This window comes from Cadophora gregata (assembly GCF_030347475.1).
Source record: "Cadophora gregata isolate MNR1 chromosome Unknown scaffold_7, whole genome shotgun sequence".
NCBI classification, from domain to species: Eukaryota; Fungi; Ascomycota; class Leotiomycetes; order Helotiales; family Ploettnerulaceae; genus Cadophora; species Cadophora gregata.
In genome coordinates, this window is record NW_026695930.1 from 2,293,301 (window position 1) to 2,312,906 (window position 19,606).

At 47.9% G+C, this 19,606-nt stretch overlaps 9 protein-coding genes across 9 annotated transcripts; 3 read left to right on the forward strand and 6 right to left on the reverse strand.

The window, feature by feature from the left end:
* The first annotated feature begins 122 nt into the window (after positions 1-122).
* Positions 123-2,829, forward strand: ONS95_013520 (uncharacterized protein). Its single transcript, XM_058507174.1, has 7 exons — positions 123-704; positions 757-992; positions 1,055-1,166; positions 1,220-1,325; positions 1,393-1,445; positions 1,499-1,621; positions 1,701-2,829. Exons 1-7 carry the CDS (start codon positions 383-385, stop codon positions 2,009-2,011), a joined length of 1,263 nt encoding a protein of 420 aa, XP_058357905.1. The 5' UTR covers positions 123-382; the 3' UTR covers positions 2,012-2,829.
* A 511-nt stretch (positions 2,830-3,340) lies between these two features.
* ONS95_013521 (uncharacterized protein) lies at positions 3,341-4,228 on the reverse strand (the record flags this gene model as incomplete). Its single annotated transcript, XM_058507175.1, has 1 exon — positions 3,341-4,228. The coding sequence occupies one exon, from the start codon at positions 4,226-4,228 to the stop codon at positions 3,341-3,343; it is 888 nt and encodes a 295-aa protein (XP_058357906.1).
* A 525-nt stretch (positions 4,229-4,753) lies between these two features.
* Positions 4,754-5,584, reverse strand: ONS95_013522 (uncharacterized protein; the record flags this gene model as incomplete). Its single annotated transcript, XM_058507176.1, has 1 exon — positions 4,754-5,584. The coding sequence occupies one exon, from the start codon at positions 5,582-5,584 to the stop codon at positions 4,754-4,756; it is 831 nt and encodes a 276-aa protein (XP_058357907.1).
* Positions 5,585-6,249: 665 nt separating this feature from the next.
* On the reverse strand, positions 6,250-6,834 carry ONS95_013523 (uncharacterized protein; the record flags this gene model as incomplete). Its single annotated transcript, XM_058507177.1, has 1 exon — positions 6,250-6,834. One exon carries the CDS (start codon positions 6,832-6,834, stop codon positions 6,250-6,252), a length of 585 nt encoding a protein of 194 aa, XP_058357908.1.
* Positions 6,835-7,632: 798 nt separating this feature from the next.
* On the forward strand, positions 7,633-7,879 carry ONS95_013524 (uncharacterized protein; the record flags this gene model as incomplete). The annotated part of the gene is made up of 2 exons (XM_058507178.1): positions 7,633-7,746; positions 7,808-7,879. The coding sequence occupies 2 exons, from the start codon at positions 7,633-7,635 to the stop codon at positions 7,877-7,879; spliced, it is 186 nt and encodes a 61-aa protein (XP_058357909.1).
* A 1,869-nt stretch (positions 7,880-9,748) lies between these two features.
* Positions 9,749-10,363, reverse strand: ONS95_013525 (uncharacterized protein; the record flags this gene model as incomplete). Its single annotated transcript, XM_058507179.1, has 1 exon — positions 9,749-10,363. One exon carries the CDS (start codon positions 10,361-10,363, stop codon positions 9,749-9,751), a length of 615 nt encoding a protein of 204 aa, XP_058357910.1.
* A 755-nt stretch (positions 10,364-11,118) lies between these two features.
* ONS95_013526 (uncharacterized protein) lies at positions 11,119-12,425 on the reverse strand (the record flags this gene model as incomplete). The annotated part of the gene is made up of 2 exons (XM_058507180.1): positions 11,119-11,769; positions 11,823-12,425. The coding sequence occupies 2 exons, from the start codon at positions 12,423-12,425 to the stop codon at positions 11,119-11,121; spliced, it is 1,254 nt and encodes a 417-aa protein (XP_058357911.1).
* Positions 12,426-13,990: 1,565 nt separating this feature from the next.
* NOP4 (RNA recognition motif-containing protein) lies at positions 13,991-16,922 on the reverse strand. The gene has a single exon (XM_058507181.1). It carries the CDS (start codon positions 16,871-16,873, stop codon positions 14,429-14,431), a length of 2,445 nt encoding a protein of 814 aa, XP_058357912.1. The 5' UTR covers positions 16,874-16,922; the 3' UTR covers positions 13,991-14,428.
* A 1,015-nt stretch (positions 16,923-17,937) lies between these two features.
* ONS95_013528 (uncharacterized protein) lies at positions 17,938-19,066 on the forward strand (the record flags this gene model as incomplete). The annotated part of the gene is made up of 2 exons (XM_058507182.1): positions 17,938-18,274; positions 18,384-19,066. 2 exons carry the CDS (start codon positions 17,938-17,940, stop codon positions 19,064-19,066), a joined length of 1,020 nt encoding a protein of 339 aa, XP_058357913.1.
* Between the last annotated feature and the right edge of the window lie 540 nt (positions 19,067-19,606).

A 19,606-nucleotide genomic window follows, 5' to 3' on the forward strand; every position in this document is an offset into this window, starting at 1 on the left:
AGGTTTACAGAAGGTTTGTATTGCACTCTGCTATGCGTTATGTCGACCTTGCAGGATCTAAGATAAGGTAGGCCGAGGTGGCATGGGCGAGAAGTGCATTTATGAAAGCCCATCACCTGCAAGTACTTTTGACCTTCTCCAATCGTCATGTATGCCAGATTTGCATTAGCGAAGGAACTACTTGTGACCTTCGACCTTCTTCAATAGTCGAGGTATCCTTGTGGCTTCATATCTTGCAAGCGCTCGCTTCGATGTTGATCCCCTCATTTAGCTTTCTGAACTAAGATGACCTTTCTGGGGTTGTAAGCTCGTGGTAAGTATTTAAGTATCCGCCAATTCCAGGGTTTTCTCCTCTTCTCCATCGCTCAAATCATCTCCCATAATGAAGCTCCTCTCTGTGACTCTTCTGGCGCTCGTCAGTGTCGCCTCTTCCGCTAAAGTAAGCTACAATGGCGCCAAAGCATTTCGCATCCCCGTCGGCGAAGATGTCACCCCTTTGATGAACGTGATTCAAAAGCTTGACCTGTCAGTCTGGAAAGGAGCCCCAAATGGCATCCCCAGTCCAAACTCGCATGTCGATCTTGTTGTCCCGGCCAAGAGCGTCAAAGAGTTCAGCGAGTTGACAAAGTCGATGAAGACGGAAGTTATGCATGAGGATCTTGGTGCATCTATTGATGCTGAGGGCACTGCACCTGAGTTCTCGAGTAAGTACGACATCATATCTCCAGATTCGCGGACTGACGAATGTGCTTGAAGTTGCTGCTGCCGATCTTTCCTGGTTCAATGCATACCATGCGTACGCAGACCATCTCACATTCTTGAGAGACCTTGTTGCCCAGAACAGCACAAGATCCGAGATCGTGGTTGCCGGAAATTCCAATGGTGGAAGGGCCATCACTGGTATTCACTTCTGGGGTGCTTCCGGAAAGGGTGTCAAGCCTGCTATTATCCTTCATGGCACTGTTCATGCTAGAGAATGGATTACAACTATGGTAAGTTGATTACCTGAATGACTGGTAATGTAAGTGTATAAAGTAACCCGAGTTTCTTTCAGACAACCGAGTATCTCGCATACTACCTCTTGCAAAACTATGGAAGCAGTGCCGAGATCAAGGGATTTGTTGACAAGTACGATTTCTACATTTTCCCTGTTGTGAACCCAGATGGTAGGTTCCCTCCCAATCCCAAGTAATTGAAATCTAAATCTGACTTCTGTCAGGTTTCGTCTACACTCAAACAACCAACCGACTTTGGCGTAAGAATCGCCAGACTGTCTCTACCAGCACTTGTGTTGGTCGCGATGTCAATCGAAATTGGCCCTACCAGTAAGTTCAGCCCCAGAAAGTTCAATCTCCAATGACAGAAGTTTCAAAATGCTAATCCAAGTTACAGATGGTCTGTACCAGGTGGTGCTTCCACCAACCCATGCGACGAGACATTCAAAGGTATGTCAACCATCCACGAAGTGAAGACCTCTGCTGACGTTTCCTTTCTTCAGGTCTCGCAGCCGGTGATGCAACCGAGAACAAAGTCCTACTTGCATACACCAACAAAATCGCCGCAGCTCAAGGTCTCCAACTCTACATCGACGTCCACTCCTACAGCCAGCTCTTCATGACCCGTTCGTCCCACCTCTCTCATTTCCTCTCCTTCCTCCTCCTCTGCCATCTCTCTCAAATCTAAACTAACACATCCCCCAGCATACGGCTACTCCTGCACAGCCGTCGCTCCCAACAGCGTAACGCTCAACTCCCTCGCCCGGGGCGCCGCAAACGCCATCAGAGCGGTCTACGGAACCACATACCAGTCCGGCCCCATCTGCTCCACGATCTACCAAGCTACTGGAAGTTCTGTTGATTACGTCGCTGATGTCACAAAAGCGAAGTATACTTTCACCATTGAGTTGAGAGATACTGGAACCAATGGGTTTGTGTTGCCTGCTAGTCAGATCTTGCCGACGGGTGTGGAGACGTATGCTGGGTTTAGGTACTTGTTGTTGAACATGGTTTGAAGAGAGTGCGACATGGAACTTGAGTGAGATACGATGAGTGGACTCGGAGGTCAATAGATGACAGCATGAAAAGGAAACACTTGTTGAACTAAAAGTATTCAATCAGGCCACAATAATCCAATCCTCTATTTTCATGTGGCGACGCACCTCCACTTTTCATAGTACCTCCATTGTCTGACAAATAAAATAAGGCCAAAAGATACTAATCGCCTCCTGCAAAATCCCATCCACTTTCCTCCTCACTTCCTTCATTTTCACCATCGCCTCAACTTCCTGCCCATAAAACTGCACACACAGGGTCTTGACTCCGTCTTCAATGTACTTTTGCAACTCATCCAAGATTTCCATGTCACTGATCTCTCCTCCTTTTTCCTCCCCTCTCGCATCATCCCGTTCCTCTTTCTCGCTCTTCAAGCTCTCCACCCACCACATCCTCAACAACTCCTTAACCCTCGCAACTCGCTGAGTCGTCAAATATTCCAGAAACGCAGCATTCAGTTGTATATTCTGTTGTGTGGCTGCGTCTCCAAAAGGAGATTTGATTATAAAGAGTGATTGAAAGGTTTTATAGAGAGAAGTTGGGGCCGTGAGTGGGAGCGAGGTCAGGAGGTTTGTGCTGGTGAGGAGGGTGCTGATTTGGGATGCCATTTTTGTGTGGGATTATTCGGGATGTGAACTGAGTGGGATATGTTTTATAATTAGAGGTTCGGACTCAGGAGTTCATTTTGTGGCTGGGGTGGAAAGCAATAATTTGAAGCTGGGTAGGGGATAGTGCGGGCTCTTTGTGCCGGCTGGTCTTTGTTTACACTCGTGCCGGTATCAGGGATTTTACATAATGTAGCTTCTGTGGATACATTTTCTTTGTTCTATAGTACCTATACCAAGACTGTGTCCTTATATCATTATGTTCAGGCAGTTTTAGGACTTCAAGACGGACCTCTCGGGGATTCTTGCGTTTCTTTAGCATCGTCGCTGCTAGCCCCAACCTTCTTCTTGCTTCTCTTAGGGGCTTCGGTCTGATCTGTTTACTTTCTTGATTCTAAGCTTGATGCTAGGATCTCACAACCAAATGGAGGATCTGGGACTTTTGAGTTGATGTGTGTCAACAGTCATGACCTGATAAAAATCAACTTTCAGGTCGTGTGTTAACCACAAACCGCTGTTGACGATTTGTGCTCATCGGACCGCAACGTTATCACACTGCAGGGGAAAATGCAAAGACAGCGAACACTATGACAACATATCAACATGAACAATGTTAGAGAACATTCTGTGGCCACTTTTTTCTTCAAGATCATGCAATTATATCAATAAACACAACCCATTAATTTACAAGCTGCCTGCCGAGGGCTCTTTTTCCCCCGCGGATGTTTCTCTCTCGCATTCTGCATCATTTACTTGCAGACCACTAAATGCCCCAGTTGTCTCTTCTGCATCATATTCAATGGCATCTCCATAAAATTGACCAGTCAGTGCCCTGAATCTATCAAGCATATCACCAGAAACCCCAAAATGGGCCATAAATTCTTCTTCCAGCTTAGCCAAATCATCCCGTAGATCCTGCCCTGACTGTAGCAGGTGACGAGCGTTTTGTACCTCGCCTTTGATTTCATCATTGCTTCCACTGGCTTCTCCAATTCCGTCTTTGCCTGAATCTTTCATTCCGTCCAATATAGCATCCATATATCCTTTGATCAACATATCCAGCTGCATTGCTGAATAGATAAAGCGCCTGCCCATATCAAACCGATCTGACATAAACCATTCGTCAGACTGGCCATCTTCATCATCTTCTTCTTCGCGACGGAACTCCTCGCTGTATAGATATATTTCCAGGAATTGAATATCCAAAGCGTATTTCAGCATGTGATAGGGTGAGACAGGTGCGTTGATCGAAGTCTCGACCAAACTTCCTTCTGGGATCTCAGGGAATGCTATCTCTTGTGCGTCGATTCTGTTGACGAACTTCCGAACATCCTCGAGAAGAAAGAAGCTGTTTGCGATGTTCGGTTTTGTCAATCGCTCCGTGAGTTGATTATCGACGATGCTGAGGTGCAGCACATAACCTGCAGGAGGGGTTCTGCCGACGACTTTGAAAGTCTGAGGACCGTCTTGTGTAGCTTGCCAGGAACATTCTGTGACGTACGATTCATCTGTCTGGGTTGAGGTGGTGTTCTCTGAAGCTGCCATGTTGTCTGATAATGAAGGCTTCACCATGGTGTCAGGCAGTATCAAATATGTGTAGGTGTGAGGTTGCTTGGTGAGAACAGCTTATTGACCGTGGATCAGAGCCTTTATAACAAAGATCAGAATCTTGAAGGAAGATACTTATGTGGGTGACGTACATTTTGATTCTTTTTTGAATCACGGCAATGCCAGAGTGAATCCCAAAGTCAATCCCAGAATTTTCGTTCATTGACAGGTCTACAGTTTGTGATTGTCTCAGAATGTGCGTATTCAGCTTAAGTAATCTATCAAGTAGACGCATAGAAAACAGAATTTATTTCATACATCATCCTTACCGCTGTGTATCAGAATTAGAGTGCTCGTTAAGCCTTCTCAATGTCAACGTTATGTCACGTGGCTGTGAAGTCTATGAATGAATTCGGTAATGGCTGCGATGTGTCGTTACCACAACATCAAGCGCCTACTATCTATGTTTACAGATGCTACAACAAAAAGCCATCCATTGGGTCGAGTTAAGGGACTAAACCATGGCTCGTGTCATAGCACACAAATTGCTCAAGCTGACGAATCACGAGAGGCCAAGCGAAACTCCTCAACCTCTGCTGCCTGAGTAGCAACCTTCATCTGTTCTATCTCTTCTTTTGGAATCTCTCCTTTGAGCTTGAGGTCATCTTTATGCTTGTCCTTGAATTTGTCCTCCGCATCTCCAAACCGAACCCGCAGCAATTTCCGTAGATCGCTATATTTCTCGGCCAATATATCACCACGCTTCCTATGATCCTCGTGGCGCAGTTTCATAATATCCGCTGCAACTGGATCGTTGAACCTTTCCTCGTAACCCTTCAGAATTTCTTTTTGGACAGCCTTAACGTGCTTCTGCATTGTCGTGATTGCAAGGTCGATCTTTTTGGCAACCAGCCAGATGAGGTTACAGAGTCGTTCGTTGACGGGCTTCTTTACATCACCGAGAAGGGTGAAAGAAATCTGTGCCCATTTCTTCAACTCTTTGTCTCCAGACCCCTTTGGCAGAGTTGCGGCGAAAGACAATACTCCGATATCGTGTGCCATGGCTTCGAAACTGATCTCGGGTGGGAGACGTCCAATTTCCTCGTTGAGGTCTGGTGTATACTCCGTCAAGTAGCTGGTAGAAAATGGCGAGGTGGTTGATAATGGCTCTATTAGGGTCCACAAGAGGAAGTGTTTTTTGCATTTCCTCGACTTGTTTGATGGCTGCCTCTTTGAGCTCCGCCTTGTTTTCTTGGAACCATGCTTTTTCTTGGGCCTCTTGCTGCTCTTGCATGAGCTTCTGAGCACGTTCCATACGCTGTTGTACCTCCTCAAAAGTGGGTTGTCGGTAGTGTGGACTGCCTCCAAGTTGGTGAACATTATGGGTCATGGTTGAAGATAAGGTTTGATTTGCTTAAATTGCTTTCTAGACAGTGTATTGGGCGGAGTGCAAAATGTTGTGAGGAAGGCGAGGAATATTGGAACGTTTGTTGGGAATAGGACTTAAGAGAAGATCAGCAGTTTATGTTTATAATGAGGATTTATAGCAAGATGAAAGGAGAATTAATTGCAGCAGCAAACACAAAGGGTTTGGAATAATCTATTTCTGCACCTCCCACGAATTGCACTTCTGTGAATCATGCTACTACTCATATCCTTGTTCATTCATTCATTTCATTCTACATCAATTATCATAACTGAGGGGTGTGGAAGGTATTTCCGGCCACCGATATACAACAACAGTCAGAAAGACAGGCACAGCTAGGTCCATGTACACGATTTCGCTCAGTGGAATCTCCCGTTCTTCAAAACTGGCGCTATGCCACAAGAGTAGTACTCGGAGATGATAGAAGCAGAATACATTCAAGAGGCACTTCAATGCAAACACCTGCCTGAGATATTATTATATTACATGAGTGGATGCCCAAAGAGAGGCGGCTGAAGCTCAAGTCTCAAGTTACAAGAACCACCGTTGTATGATAACCTCCACTCCACCATCGACTATGAATGTGCAGCCTTCTGGTCAGTTATAGAAGTGCTGTCACTCAGAATTCGAAGCTGTTAGAGGCTGCTCCCAATCCGTACCGCTGATGAAGAGTCATCTTTAATAGGCTCAACTTCTCCAGGATCATGTCGCAAGTCACAATGTCTTCTTGATGTCGTTTCTTCAGCATCTCATCCAGCAGCTGATCAGGCTCAGAATCATGCAGCATGTGTAGCGATAGCTCTCTCACACGATCATGAACCCATTCAATTCTTCGCAGAAGAATATCAAGGTGTCCTGGCAGAGAATCTCCTATGTTGAAAACGGCAGACGAGAAGCCTTCTCCCCAATCCTCGGACTTGCCGCTGTAGTCCAAGCCTAGGAAGAATAATGTAGCATCTACTGGTGTAAGATTCATCTGGCACACCTTACCGAGTTGTATGGCGTAGTCTCCTGCTGAGAGAAGGCGGTCGAGAACCAGATGGCGTCCCTTACTCTGACCGTAGATGGATATGTAATACTCCATGTTTTTGCAGAGGTTGAGAAATATCAGCCTAGCGAGCTCGTTGAGATTTCGATCATTTCGGGGGGTTTTCAGTCCTGGCTCCCTCCAGAGGGGGGATCGTGATAATCCGTCCATCTTCATTATTGATCTCTTGGCCTTGAGACATGAAGTTTGTTTGAGGGCTTTATCATTTCTCCTTTTCGACGAGTGAAAAGCTTCTGAAGGGGTGACACGGAATGTAATCAATGGATTTGAAAGAAAAAATTCTTGCCGTGTGATTAATGAATAGAGCGAAAATAGATGCCCAACGCTTTCGCGTGATTGGCAGTGGAACTGTATCACCTTTCTTGACAATCACTCTTTGTGATACTACCAAAAGTGAATTCATCACGACGCTATTGTGATTCAATCACATATAGAAGGCTCTGAGCATGCTGGAGACTGTGAAATTGAATCTTCGCATCTTGCAGACCATGCTTTCAGTCGACGACAAGGAGGCGGGGTGTGGAGTATTTACTTTCGGTAAATGTTTGAGCCTCCTTAAGCTTGGGGTTGCCGACTTCCACCAAAGTGGATATGAAACGAGCACATGTTTCCACAACGCCAAGAAAATAATTCAGCTGAGCTGGGATTATCGTTCACAAAGTCGGCCGCATAGCCCCACGATTCTTTGTCCATCTTGATATATTATTAGCGACGCCACGTTGATATCCCTTGGCGAATCATCAGCCACCCAATCCCGACTCCACTCCCAAGGCGCGCGCTAGTCTTCCTTTCACAACCCCTGAGCTTCAACCTTGGCATCAGAACTGTAACACTACAAAGCCACCACCTCGCCTCTCGGAAAGTCTTTCTCCATTTCACGTACTTTCGATACTCGAAGCCACAACTCCAAGCCTCCGGTCTACCTTAATTCAACAACATCCATCAACTTCAACCATGTCTGGATATCCTCCTCAACAATATGGTGGCCATGACCAGTACGGACCACCTCAGCCCTATGGTGCACCTCCACCTCAACAAGGTTACGGATACCCTCCTCAACAACAGCCCGTAAGACTTCCGCTGATGACTTCAACTTTCCATTTTTACATAACATACTGACTGCTCATAGATGTACCAGCAAGCTCCACCACCACAACAAGCTCCTCCTGAAAAGGACCGTGGATGTCTCTATGGATGGTGAATAGATCAATTTCCCCCTTTGTTTCACATTCCATTGCTGACATGTGCCTCAGCTTGGCAACCTTGTGTTGTTGTTGGATGTGCGGGGAGACATGTGATTGCTGCTTGGACTGCTTGACATGTTGTTGCTAAAGGATTAGTGAATAAAGGGAACGGGATAAATGCCTGTCTTTCTTTCAACCGAGTTTGGGGATTCTTTCATTGTCACAGCATGGGGTTTGGGTTGCGATGGATTCTATCTGCATTACAGCCAATGGCTTCGAGGACTGCCCTTTTCCGGGAACCTCATAAATTATCCCTCTGTCAAATACGAACATAATCAGAGCGTTCCACTTCAAAAAAGATGCCGCCATTCCCGAATGTCTGACTTCGATCCCCAGACGTTGTCTTTGAATCCTTGGCAAACGGAACTCGGCACGGCACGAATCTCGGCCAAGTGCTCAGCTCCTTGTTGCCGAGCTGTCAGGCGACCATCCAAATATCGGTATTACTCTCTTTGGATTCATGTCCGTAGTAAGCAAGCTGCGTAACCTTTGGCATTGGAAATGGTTAGCCTTGTTGTTGGCCTTTAGAAGTTGTTACTGTGGAGTTGAGATTTGGGCCATCCTAGGAAAATGAATACAACAACGAGTTCCTTCGATTTCTAGTAAACTTAGTGGCTAAGGTGACAGAGAATTGACGTGCTTCTGCGTTCTAGCCAGAGAAGTATTTGATACTGTGGGATTGAGTCCCATGAGAATCCTTGCATAGTTTCTAAAAGTCAAGATCTCCCGTCGGCTGATGTGATTACTTGATGATCATGTACCCATCATGCTTGTGGTCTTGGAAGACTGTAGACTTATAGGAATCTTCACCTCGGTATTGAAACCGGTGAAATTGTCGGCTGAGCGCTGATAAGACAAGAAGAGTTCTCAAGGCAGGAGGGAAGCTAATCACTCGCTTAGCTGTGTAATCTATTTACTTCCAATTATATCCAACCGAAATGACGCTACCAACTGCCACGACCCAAGAAGTGCTCTGGACATGAACCAAGGAGGCCCAAAATTACAAAATATCAAAAAATAAAAAACATACAACAGTGGGTATTCGCTGGTGGTCACCCACCCAACTACTAATCCACCGATCTGGTGCTTATGTATGGCAGAGCGGACGGGATGCCCAGGTCTCACCAGTCTATGGTCGTATGTGGCACAAGAGAGGATAGTTAGAGATATAGAGGTCTGTTTTGAGAAGTTAGTAAGTGGGAGGAATGTTGCTGTAGCAAGTTTGGAGCGGTGGTGCTGGTCGCTGGACCGCGGTCAATTAAGCGGGGCAGCCTGTGGGAACCACGACTTCCCCAAAATCCTCCATAATTATTTGTGCACTCCTCTAAAATTAGTAGATGTGATTGATGAAACTTATGTTGTTATTTCTGGCACGAATGGGTGGTGGATGTGAATCACTTGGGGGTTGAATAGGCAATTGAATGGATTTTTTGGACTTATCCGATAATCTCCTTGACTGAGCTGGCGTTTGAGGGTCGCAGATGGGAATAATGGCGTACCAGTACACGAAGCAAATTTCAGATACTTCCATATGATGATACAAACGTAGAATTGGCTTGCAGCTTGGTATCGACCTTACAGGTTTTGGAATTGACTGCAAAGTTCTCCGCGGAGCCAGGGAGAGTACAACGGGCATGTGGAAAAGTCACTCAAATTCTCCGACCGAAAGGAAAGTTCAACTATTCCTAAGTTCAAATACGTTCATTGTGATCTGCCACTTAAACTTCGTTTTGTAACTACCGCTGTCTCATAGAGGCCCAATACTGTAGGCCATGCAGGCACGCGACGAACAAACCAAACCTACCTTCACTTCGAACTTTAACATCTCACTTCCGCTCTCTAGGTGCTTGATGTCCGCTCGCAGTCTCATATCGTTTTTTCAAACTCTCCATCAGCTCTTCCAGTCCAACAAGTATCTTCCCTGCCGTCTCCAACCCTTGCTCAGCAGTTCGATCCGGAGAGGTCAACTCTTTTGTGCCTTCTCGATGTTCCTCCTTCAAAGTCTTCATACCATATTCCACAGCTTTCTTAACATTAGTGATCGTCTTTCCAAGTAGCAAGACTGTTGGTCCAAGTTCACGATCTTGCAGCTGTGCCCCTGCGGGAATGTTGTTGAATACCCACTCGCGGATGCTTCTTTGCACAGGAGGTTGGGCCAGATATGAGATGAGTCTCAGTAGAGCGATTTGTAGGAGTAAATTCTGAGACAGGGTGAGGCTGAAGAGGCGAAAGAGTTGGGCAGGGGTGGGGTTTAATAAAGCTTGTAGAAGTGGTGATATGTCGGGGCTTGGGCCACTAGCCCAGGTTCGAGAGAGTGTAAGGTTTAGGAGGCGATAGAGTTGAGGAGCTTGAGGTGAGGTAGGATTCAGCAGGGCTTGTACGAGTGCTGCGATGTCTGGGTTTGGGGTGCTAGCTGAGCTAGTTGAAGGTTGATTAGGCATCTTGGTGCGGAAGCTCGAAGCTGAATTTTGTTGCGAAATAGGGTTGAAATTTGTGGTGATGTTCAACTTATCAAATATGAGGTGCTTTAATGTAAAATATTTATGTGAGAGATGGTTAGACTTCGTTGTCTCTCAAGTTAGTACACCGTTCTTTGGCATCTGGTCAATCTTTTGAATCACGGATCTCAATGACCTGCAAGCATGCATTTGTAGTCCAAAACTAAGTATTCAACGGGGTAAAATAAGAAGAGTATAGATTCAATTTTTTCTCAATAGATATTCCCAGAATAGTGAAACAGGCATTTCTTGGAGTCTATTCACAAGTTGAAAAACTTAAATTATAATCTCAAAAAGTCCTTTTGCCAGCCCCGCCTCAAGTACGATTTAAACAGCAGATCAATCTTCCACTAGTGTCAGTCATGTTTTGATGCAAGCGTGATATTTGAGCCGCCATCCTTCCCCTTGCCACACGGACATCTAACTGTTTACCTTTCCCCACACGAGGGGGGGCTGGCAAGCGAGAAAAACTAGCCATCCAATCCCGAGCTTCTTACACTTCACGTCATGTCAGCTAGGATTTATTATCCTCTCATCGATAAAAGAATGGCATAAAAAGGAACCATCCAAGCCGCCCCGAACCCTATGGACGATCAAGAACTTCCAGTATGGTACTCGTTCATCCGCGGGGACAGAGCTCCGATCAAAGTACGGACATTTATATTCTTTACGCTCCTACATACAATCCCTTTGTTCATCTAAGCAGTCCCCGAGTAAGTGCTTCCAATCTCGCCCCACTTGACATTGCTCCATGTCACAGCTGGGTTTGGCTCTACCTTCAACACCACCTTTGGATCACCTTCAGTGGCATTACACGGCCCAGTATTCCCACTGTCCAGCCAGTTCATGAATCCACCCTCATCCCACCAGACCGAAAAAACCAGAACCATACCTCTACCGAGCGCTTCACCCATACCAGCTGTTCCACCAAGATCGATATATCGAGATGCAACACCAGGCTTACCGCAGAAATCAGCATCGTTCATGAAATTAATTCCTGGGACACCACTGGTGTTAACCGCTGCGTTCTTGATAACCTTTCCGTCTTGCACGTATAGTCGCCGAATCTCAGTCATGGTACCGTTGACTTCTGGAAATTGAGTCACGACTGTGAAGGGTCGGTTGGTGTCAACCGTTGAGCCCCGACCGTAGTAGTCCTTGTTCCCTTGCCCGTAAGGGTTGTATGAACATCCCCACTTGTCACAGACGCCGTTGAAAGCACACTCGTCTGGGGTACATTTGTACAAGCCGGTCTGGTTGCAGGTGTGTGGTGCGAGGGAGGTAGCGACGGCATTCGCTTCCCAGATATCCATCTCGTTACAGCATGAGCCTTTGGCGTCGAGATTCGCCTTCAGACTTCTGATTAGTGACCGACTGATTTTCCAAGAGCGGCAGGACTTACAACACCATTGATAAACGGCAAAGTATAGCACTGCACATCGCAATACCCCCCACCATAACTCGCCCCCGTGGGATTCAACTCACTTTTTCCCCCCTCTTCCTCCATCTCAGACAAATACAAAGCCCCATTCATCCCACACGGCAACTTACTCGAATCAACATCGAAGCTTAGCTCCCCTCCACTCAGCTTCAACATCTCATACTTATCCCCCTCCTGATTCAACAAGTACGCCCGCGGGCTCACCACACTCCCATCTCCATTCAGCTGATTCATCACCAGACTCCCACCCTCAGTCTTAATCCCATATTTCTCGTAGTCGCTGATCCCGTCGACGATACAATTTTTCGCGCAGGTAGCTTCGTCTGGACAGACGGTGCTGTTGGGGGCGTTACCCCAGGTGCCGCAGTTGAGGCTGGGGTCGTTGGCTTGGTAGACGGGGTGGGCCAGTTGGTCGAGGACAATGACGCTGTTTTGGGGAGTGCAGCCGTTGGCTTTGGTGCATTTCCAAGTTGTGAGTTTAGGGTGGACTTCTGGATTTGGGCCGGGTGTGAGGGCTGATGTGAGACTCAGGAAGAGAGGCGCGAGGGAGAGGAGGGGAAACATGGTAAGGAGTGTGGGTGGTGGGAAGGAACTACTTCCTTTCTGCTAGATGCACTGAACGAACTGTTCAGCGTCATATTTCAAGGGGGAGAGGAAAGACATATACTCCCTTGAGGCTGATACTATGCTGGTCTTTCCGGTTGGATATTCAAACAATTAATCCATATCCCAAGCATGATCCCCCAAAGATCGGGACGATCCCCCTCATTTCCACAAAGCATTCCCATATAACGGCCCGCCACCCGTCGTGCCAATTGGAGTATCTGTCTAGGCTATCAGGAAGTACAATTTCTCCATTCCTACCCTTGTTCATCTGGTTCGAACAGAGAAAATGGAAGAAGAGGAAGGAAAAACTAATGATGCAGCTCAGATTTCGCCAGGCTCAGCGGAAAAATCTATCATCCTGAATATATATGCACGGGCAAGGTTTAACTGATCTGAACACATCTTGATTCGAGTACTCTATCGGGAGCGGAACTCGATAGTCCAGGAGTAATTTTGAAAGTGGCAACTCGAGTGGCGGCTGATATAGAGGAGACGGAGGGGGGAAAGGAGTCTCCCAGGCGTATTGCAATATGAACTTCAGGCGTCGTCTCGGCTATATTGTTTTCGCTAAGCGAGGAGGGGGAGAGGTTCATGGATACCGGTCTAAGTCACGTTGGACCGCGTGTTCATCTTTCTGATCCACGGGTATCGGAGATATAAAGGGGTTCTTCTAACTTGTAGAATTTATGCATATATTCGAACATACTGTAATGAATGATACAGTAAATAGTCCTCGAAAGATTGTCGGCTGTTTACCCCGATTCGCGTATTTCGAACGTCGGTAACTTCGCACAAGGGCTCGACTCTAAATTCTTTTTTGTACTTCTTCCTTGGAAAATCTATCTTATTGAGAAAGTATGTGGAGATCAGATACAGCTTAAGAGGCGGTGTTCAATATCCAAGTGTGATTTGCTCATATTTTCGTGCTGGCTACAGTCACCGAATATGAATTCTAGCATTCTAGACAAGTTTCCAAGACGCTGATTCAAGTGACTGTGCAGATCACATATATCATTCAAATAGTGAGTCAGTCATGTCTCATGAGCTTGTACCTACTTTCTTTGACGTCTATGCTGGACACCCTCAAAGAGGAGTTCATAGCATTGGCGGATGGACGTGGTACTCTACGCCAGCCATTGTCCCCTTCTTTCCCTCATACAACACCTAGCTCAACCATCTATTATGAGCATCATCCACCCACCTCTAGAACTTCCCATCTTGTACCTCCCATCTCTCCCACCTTCACCCCACCCCACCTCTCCTCCTCTCCCTCCACACCTCCCTTCCCTCTACCCCTCCATATCATCATCATCATCCTCCCCACCATCCTCATATCCACCCACCCCCTCACTCCAACCCCCACCACCAAGCCCACCCAGCGGATCCACCCTCTGAAACTCAAGTTCTTGATCCGCTGAGACTGGCGTGGGATATTCGCTTTCTGGTGTCCATCTTTCTTCCTGTTGCATTGTATACGGGTTTGGCGAGTCCATTTTGGTTTGTTTGAGGATATTTTACTATGTGATTAACCTAATTTAAGTATCTTGGTGGATTTTGGAGTCTGTAGGTTAGGTTGGAATTTAGAGGTTGGAAATTTGATTTCCTATTCGGGGATGTATGTATTTTATGGAGGTAGTTTCGAGTTCGTTGGGCTGGTGTAAGTATACGAGCGTGATTAGCTTGAGGGTGAGGAGAGTAGTTGTAGTATATTGCAGATTGCTTCCAAGGTGAGATTTGTGCAATTTAGAGTGAGATCCTGCGTGATTGGACAGCAGTGAGAGAAATCTGGCATGGCTTAGAATGAAATCGCTGATGTCGGATGATAAAGGATGAAAGGAGTCACTCCAATAGCTGGAAGGTATGGACGGGAGTATAGAAGTCAATGAACTGCTCAGATTACAGCAATGGTATCTTCTAGTCTCATAGGTACATAGCCACCACACCACAACAAAAGAAACCTCTCAAGCACCACCCTTTCTCTTCCTCCTCATCATCCTCTTCTTCTGAATAATCTGCTCCCTCCTCTGCAGCCTCCCCTCCTCACCAGGCGGAAACCCAGGCTTAAACTTCTTCTCCTGCGGCTCGCCTTTCCCCTTCTTTCCCTTTCCCGCTGCCCCCTCCGCATCATCTCTCTTCCTCTTCGCGGCCCCGACATCCACTTTATCAAAACTCTTCTGCGGCCTCCCATCATCCTCTCCTCTTTTGCCCTTCTTCCCGCCAAAACCAGGACGTCCAAGCTTGCCTTTCATGCCCACGCGCGTCTTCTTCATGACTTCGTCCTTCTTGAGGACCTTCTTCTCTTTCTCAGGAGCTTCGCCCTTCGCTCTCAACTCCATGACTTCCTTAGATCTCAGCCTAGCTTTCTCCTCTTTCTCTTTCCTTCGCTGAACAACCTGCGCATTCTCAATCGCAAACTCAACAATCAATCTCTGTTTCTTGCCTGTAGATGTATTCTCTACGGCATGGCCGTTCAACCACCGTAAACCCATCAGAGCCCAGCGGTGAGAACTATACTCCACGAATCCGTACCCGCGAGATTTACCTGCGCCGGACTCCTCTGAGACTTTCGCCCCCTCGCGACCTTCAAATACAATCTTGGCTTGGCGGACTATACCCTTTCCTTTTGCTTTGCGCTGTTTCTCAGCTTCACGCATTTCGTCACCGCCACGGGCTTCTTCTTCTTTGGAGAGTTGAGCACGTAGACCGGATTTGACATCTGTAGCGAAACCGACGACGGCCTCACGCGCGAGGGCTTTCAGGTCTTTCGAGTTGATGTTTTTGGGGAGGTTGCGGAGGGAGAGACGGGTGAGGGAGAGATGCAGGGTTGGGTTGTTCTGGATGAGCTTTTTGCGCTGCATGGCGGAGTCTTCGCGCATTTTGATCTCGGAGGGCGCGAGCGCTTCGTATAAAGGTGTGCCGGCCGTGACGGTACCTTCGGAGAGGAGGTAAAGCTTGCGCTTGTCTTTGTCGCGCTCGGTGCGATAGTTTGTGCCATCGTCTGTGAGCTTGACAGCGGTTTCTTTCTCGACGGCTTTAGACACTTGCAAGGTGCGCCCGTCGATGGTGTACATGCCGCTGGTGTCAGCTTCGTCATTTTGGAGCACAGAGTGCGAGACTTTGGTGATGGCGTTGGCGCCTGTAAGTTGGTGTTTTGGGGCGCCCCGGAAACAAGAGTCGGCGTCTTGGACGTTGAAGAAGCAGACGAAGCCTGCACCTTTGGGACGGTCGGTCTGGCGGTCCATTACTACGCGGGCGTAGCGGACAGGGCCAAATTGGGAGAAATGCTCTTTCAGGTCGTTGTCGTGGGTTGTGAAGGGGAGGTTCCGGATGAAGAGTGTGGTGGAGTTGTCTGTAATGAGAACCTTCTTTGGCTTTTCTTCCTCGATTTCCTCCTCGGACTCTTCTTCAGCATCATCTTCCCAGACCTCGTCCTCGTCCTTTACCTCCTCGTCTGACTCCGCGTCTTCGTCATCGTCCTCTTTAGGATCCTCGTCATCTTCATCCTCGGATTCCAATTGATCACCAAAGTTCTTGAAGAAATTTGCGACGTCATCCTCTCCATCTGACTCCTCTGCTGACTTCTTCTCTGCAGCTTTCTTGGCTGGCTTCTTCTTTTTCTCAGCCAATTTGACCCCGCCCTCTTCTTCATCAGTGTCTTCCGCCTTAGTGGACTTATTTTGAGTTTCCCAAACGTCCTTGTCAACAGCCCAATCCACAGCCACCATTCTCCCATCAATCAATGTGCCATTAATCGTAGCCAGGGCCTTCTCAGCATTCTTCTTGCCCCGCATTGTAATGAATCCGAAACCAGCCTGTGTATCCTTGTTCTTCGGCAGCACAGAGAATTTGACCTTGCCAAAACCTTGGAAAAGAGCAGCAAGCTTCTCTGGCGTATTAACACTCCATGGCAGATTGCGAATAATCAACTTTGGGGGTTTCTTGTCTTCTGCCATTTTGTCCAATCGAGCCTTCTTGATCGCAGCAGCTTCTGCAGATATCGTACTCTTCCGCTTGCCCTTTAATCCTTCTCCCTTGCTCATCTCTCTTGAACGTGGCTGCGCAATCTCGATTTTCATCTTCCTGCCCAAGAAAGTCTGCCCGTTGAACTCGTCAAGAGCTCTCTGCGCATCCTCTGCGTCTGCCAATGTAACAAATCCATAACCTTTCGATTGTTTGGTTTCCGGATCCAGGACAACAGTTGCGTGCTTGAGGGGGTAGTTTTGGGAGAACAGTTCGGTCAAGGCATCGCTTGTTGCAATTGCGGGCAGAGACCGCACAAACAGAGTTCGCTGTGCGGAAGCATTGGTTTCTTTGCGTGGTTTTTTTGTTGGGGGATCTTGTCTAGTGATAGGTACAGCTTCGATATCCTCGTCCCCATCTTCTTGGTTTCGTTGACGTTTCCCCATTCTGTTCCGGTGCAGGGGAAGTATTTGGTGGTGGGATATGAGTGCTCTCGGTACTTTTCTCTATCTGAACTTTTTTTGATGCTCTGGTTTTATCGGATCCGAGCTATTCTCGTTCAGGGTTAGCTGGAGTGCTAGCGTGGAATTGACTCGAAGGGCCGGTGCCAAGGCTGGCTCGGCTGGGCCTGTCCAGTCGAGCCCGTGAGCAGTGAGCCAGTTGTGAGCGAGTGCAGTGCAGTGCCCGTTCGCGAACAATGGAGTCTGAGCGGAGGTTGCAGCCCGAGTCCGTGAGGTTGCTATTTGCTTTTGCCTGTGTTTTGCCAGCAGACTTAGGTAAATGAGGACTCTGGGTGCAGCAAGACTCACACCAGAGAAGCAATTACGATTGCATTGAAGATTTTTTTTTCATGGGTCTCTTGACTTATGTTTGGACAGAATATCTCTTGCGATTCACGTCCTAATGCTCCTGCAAGCTCTTACTCTCGTATTCCATTGTAAAGTAATGCACGTGACCATCATCCGCCCCACCTCGCGCTTCTAGCGCAGTTTGGGCTCGGCTGGATCATCAAAGACGGCGCCTCCGATCTGGGTCTGCTCTCCACGACAACCCACGTCAACACCACCGACGACACCACGAACGCCTCGTCGACGACCCCGAGTATACCGCGAGATATTGTCATCCGTCGATACGAGGACCGTGAATGAAGGAGGATACGGCATAGCTGGAGATTCAAGGCGTGGCCTTCGTTGCGTTGCGCCCTGCGACGGTCGCTCCCGATCTTTGCCCCAACCCTGCGCTCAGCCTCTGGACCCATCGAGAACCGACCAGCAGACCTTCTGCTTCGATTGACGACTCCGAATAGCTTCTCTCCCTTCCGAGTCGCCGGCTCGACGACAACGACGGGTGCCGGCGCATCTGGCAAATCTCTGCTCCTCGGGCTCCCACTCTCTTTCGCCTTCGACGGCTCACGACATCGTCATTGCTCTGTCCATACAATAACAACAACATACATACGCTCAAAACATACATCTCCCAACCTCGACATACTCGGACTTCACCACACGAAATGACTTCTAATCTTCCTCGAACTCCCGAAACTCCTTCTCAAACATCTCCCGGCGCTGCTGATTTCCCGACCAAACCCGTCACCTCACCCATTGACAATCACTCCATGCCAACGCCCGCTCGCAGCGTTAACGGCAGTATGTCCTCAATCAACGCAGACTCCTCGTTTGAGGCTACTGCTCATGATGATTCTTCCCTCAAGCGTAAGCGCGACACCGATGATCAAGGAGATCAAGAACAGAAGAAGGTACATGTTGAGGAACCCGACAGTCTATACAGTCTTACGCTCAATGATCTCCATTTGGATGTCGGCGAAAAATATTACCTCTGCAAGACCCGTAAGACCTCCCGATTCTCAAAGACCTACCACTTCCCTGGTTTTGTATTCCAGACACTCCCTGCACCTCATTTAATGAAGTACTTGGTTAACATGGAATTGATGTGCAGCACACACTGCCCAAGGAGTTAAGAACGATCAAGGAATTGTAAAGGCGCCTCTCCGCGAAGATCTTTTCGAACGCTATAACCTGTACGGCATTGCAGCGACAGTCGCCAGAACTAATCCCGATGGGTCGAAGGGTGTCAAGCTTCGCAAGACATACAAGAACCACATCAAGGATCATGGATTGGTTGGCGCATTTGATTCTGTCAAGAGGGAGCAGGGCACACCTGGCACGCTGTACGAGATGATGTGGAAAGTCAAGTACCAAGAAGAAGGGTGGAATGCCGAGTGGACACAGGGGAAAGAAATCGAGAAGGGAATACCCGACTCACTCTTCCCTCCCGGTAATACAGTCTTCACAATGGCAAAGGGACCAATTCCAAAGGAGGCGTTTGATCCTTCTGTTCTCGGTGAGGGTGGAAACCCAAGAGCACCAGTTGAAGCTTCCAAGAGCATACAGAACGGTGCCAGAACACCTATTCCCCAGAATCCTGCGGCCGCTCGTCCCGCCAAGGTTCCTTCGAAGGCAGATGTTCAACGTCCGAAGAGAGCTATCAAGCGCACTTATGGGGATTCGAGCTTTGAGGGTTATGGCGAAGGCTATGTTGATGATGACAATCAAGACCCAGGCTACTCTACTGGTGACGGAGATGGTGGAAAGCGGAAACGGCCAAAGAAGGTGGGGTGAATGCTATACCTGAATGAGATCAAGGCTGACGCAACAAAGAACTCTCAGGCTCATGGCTTTCAAGGAGGTCCTATGCGACAAAACAGCTACGGGCCAGGAATGGTCGGAGCTTGAGGTCGATGAAAAACCCCCCTTCCGCTTGTACGATATTTCGAGATACCCACTCGCTCACACGAGCCCCCATGGTTCCGATCCAATCGATTCGAGGATTCGGTAACCACCCCCTTCTGTTGGTTGATGACGGGCGCTTCATCAGAGAAGTACACGAACACAGGACATCAGATGCTGGGGACCCAAGCTTTCTCGCTTTGGTAAAAAACACACACAAAAACTTTTTCCCACTGCGTCTCTCACACTACGGAGAGAATGATGGCGCACTATACCTTTCAGTCGCCTCTAGCATTTTTGTTGTTGCATTTTTTTCTGGTTTAGCGGGTGCTGGCTGGCTGCCTTGCTGGGTTTGGGATAAAGAAAGGGCTGGCTGGCTGGCGGCCTCGTGGCGCAGTCAGGAACACCTCCTCCTACCTTGCAGCAAATGAA

Bases quoted from the DNA above. Each gene is read 5' to 3' on its own strand.
- NOP4 (XM_058507181.1), bottom strand. From the start codon at position 16,873: ATGGGGAAACGTCAACGAAACCAAGAAGATGGGGACGAGGATATCGAA.
- ONS95_013520 (XM_058507174.1), top strand. From the start codon at position 383: ATGAAGCTCCTCTCTGTGACTCTTCTGGCGCTCGTCAGTGTCGCCTCT. The intron at 705-756 runs GTAAGTACGACA...ATGTGCTTGAAG, and splicing joins CACTGCACCTGAGTTCTCGA to TTGCTGCTGCCGATCTTTCC. The intron at 993-1,054 runs GTAAGTTGATTA...AGTTTCTTTCAG, and splicing joins GAGAATGGATTACAACTATG to ACAACCGAGTATCTCGCATA.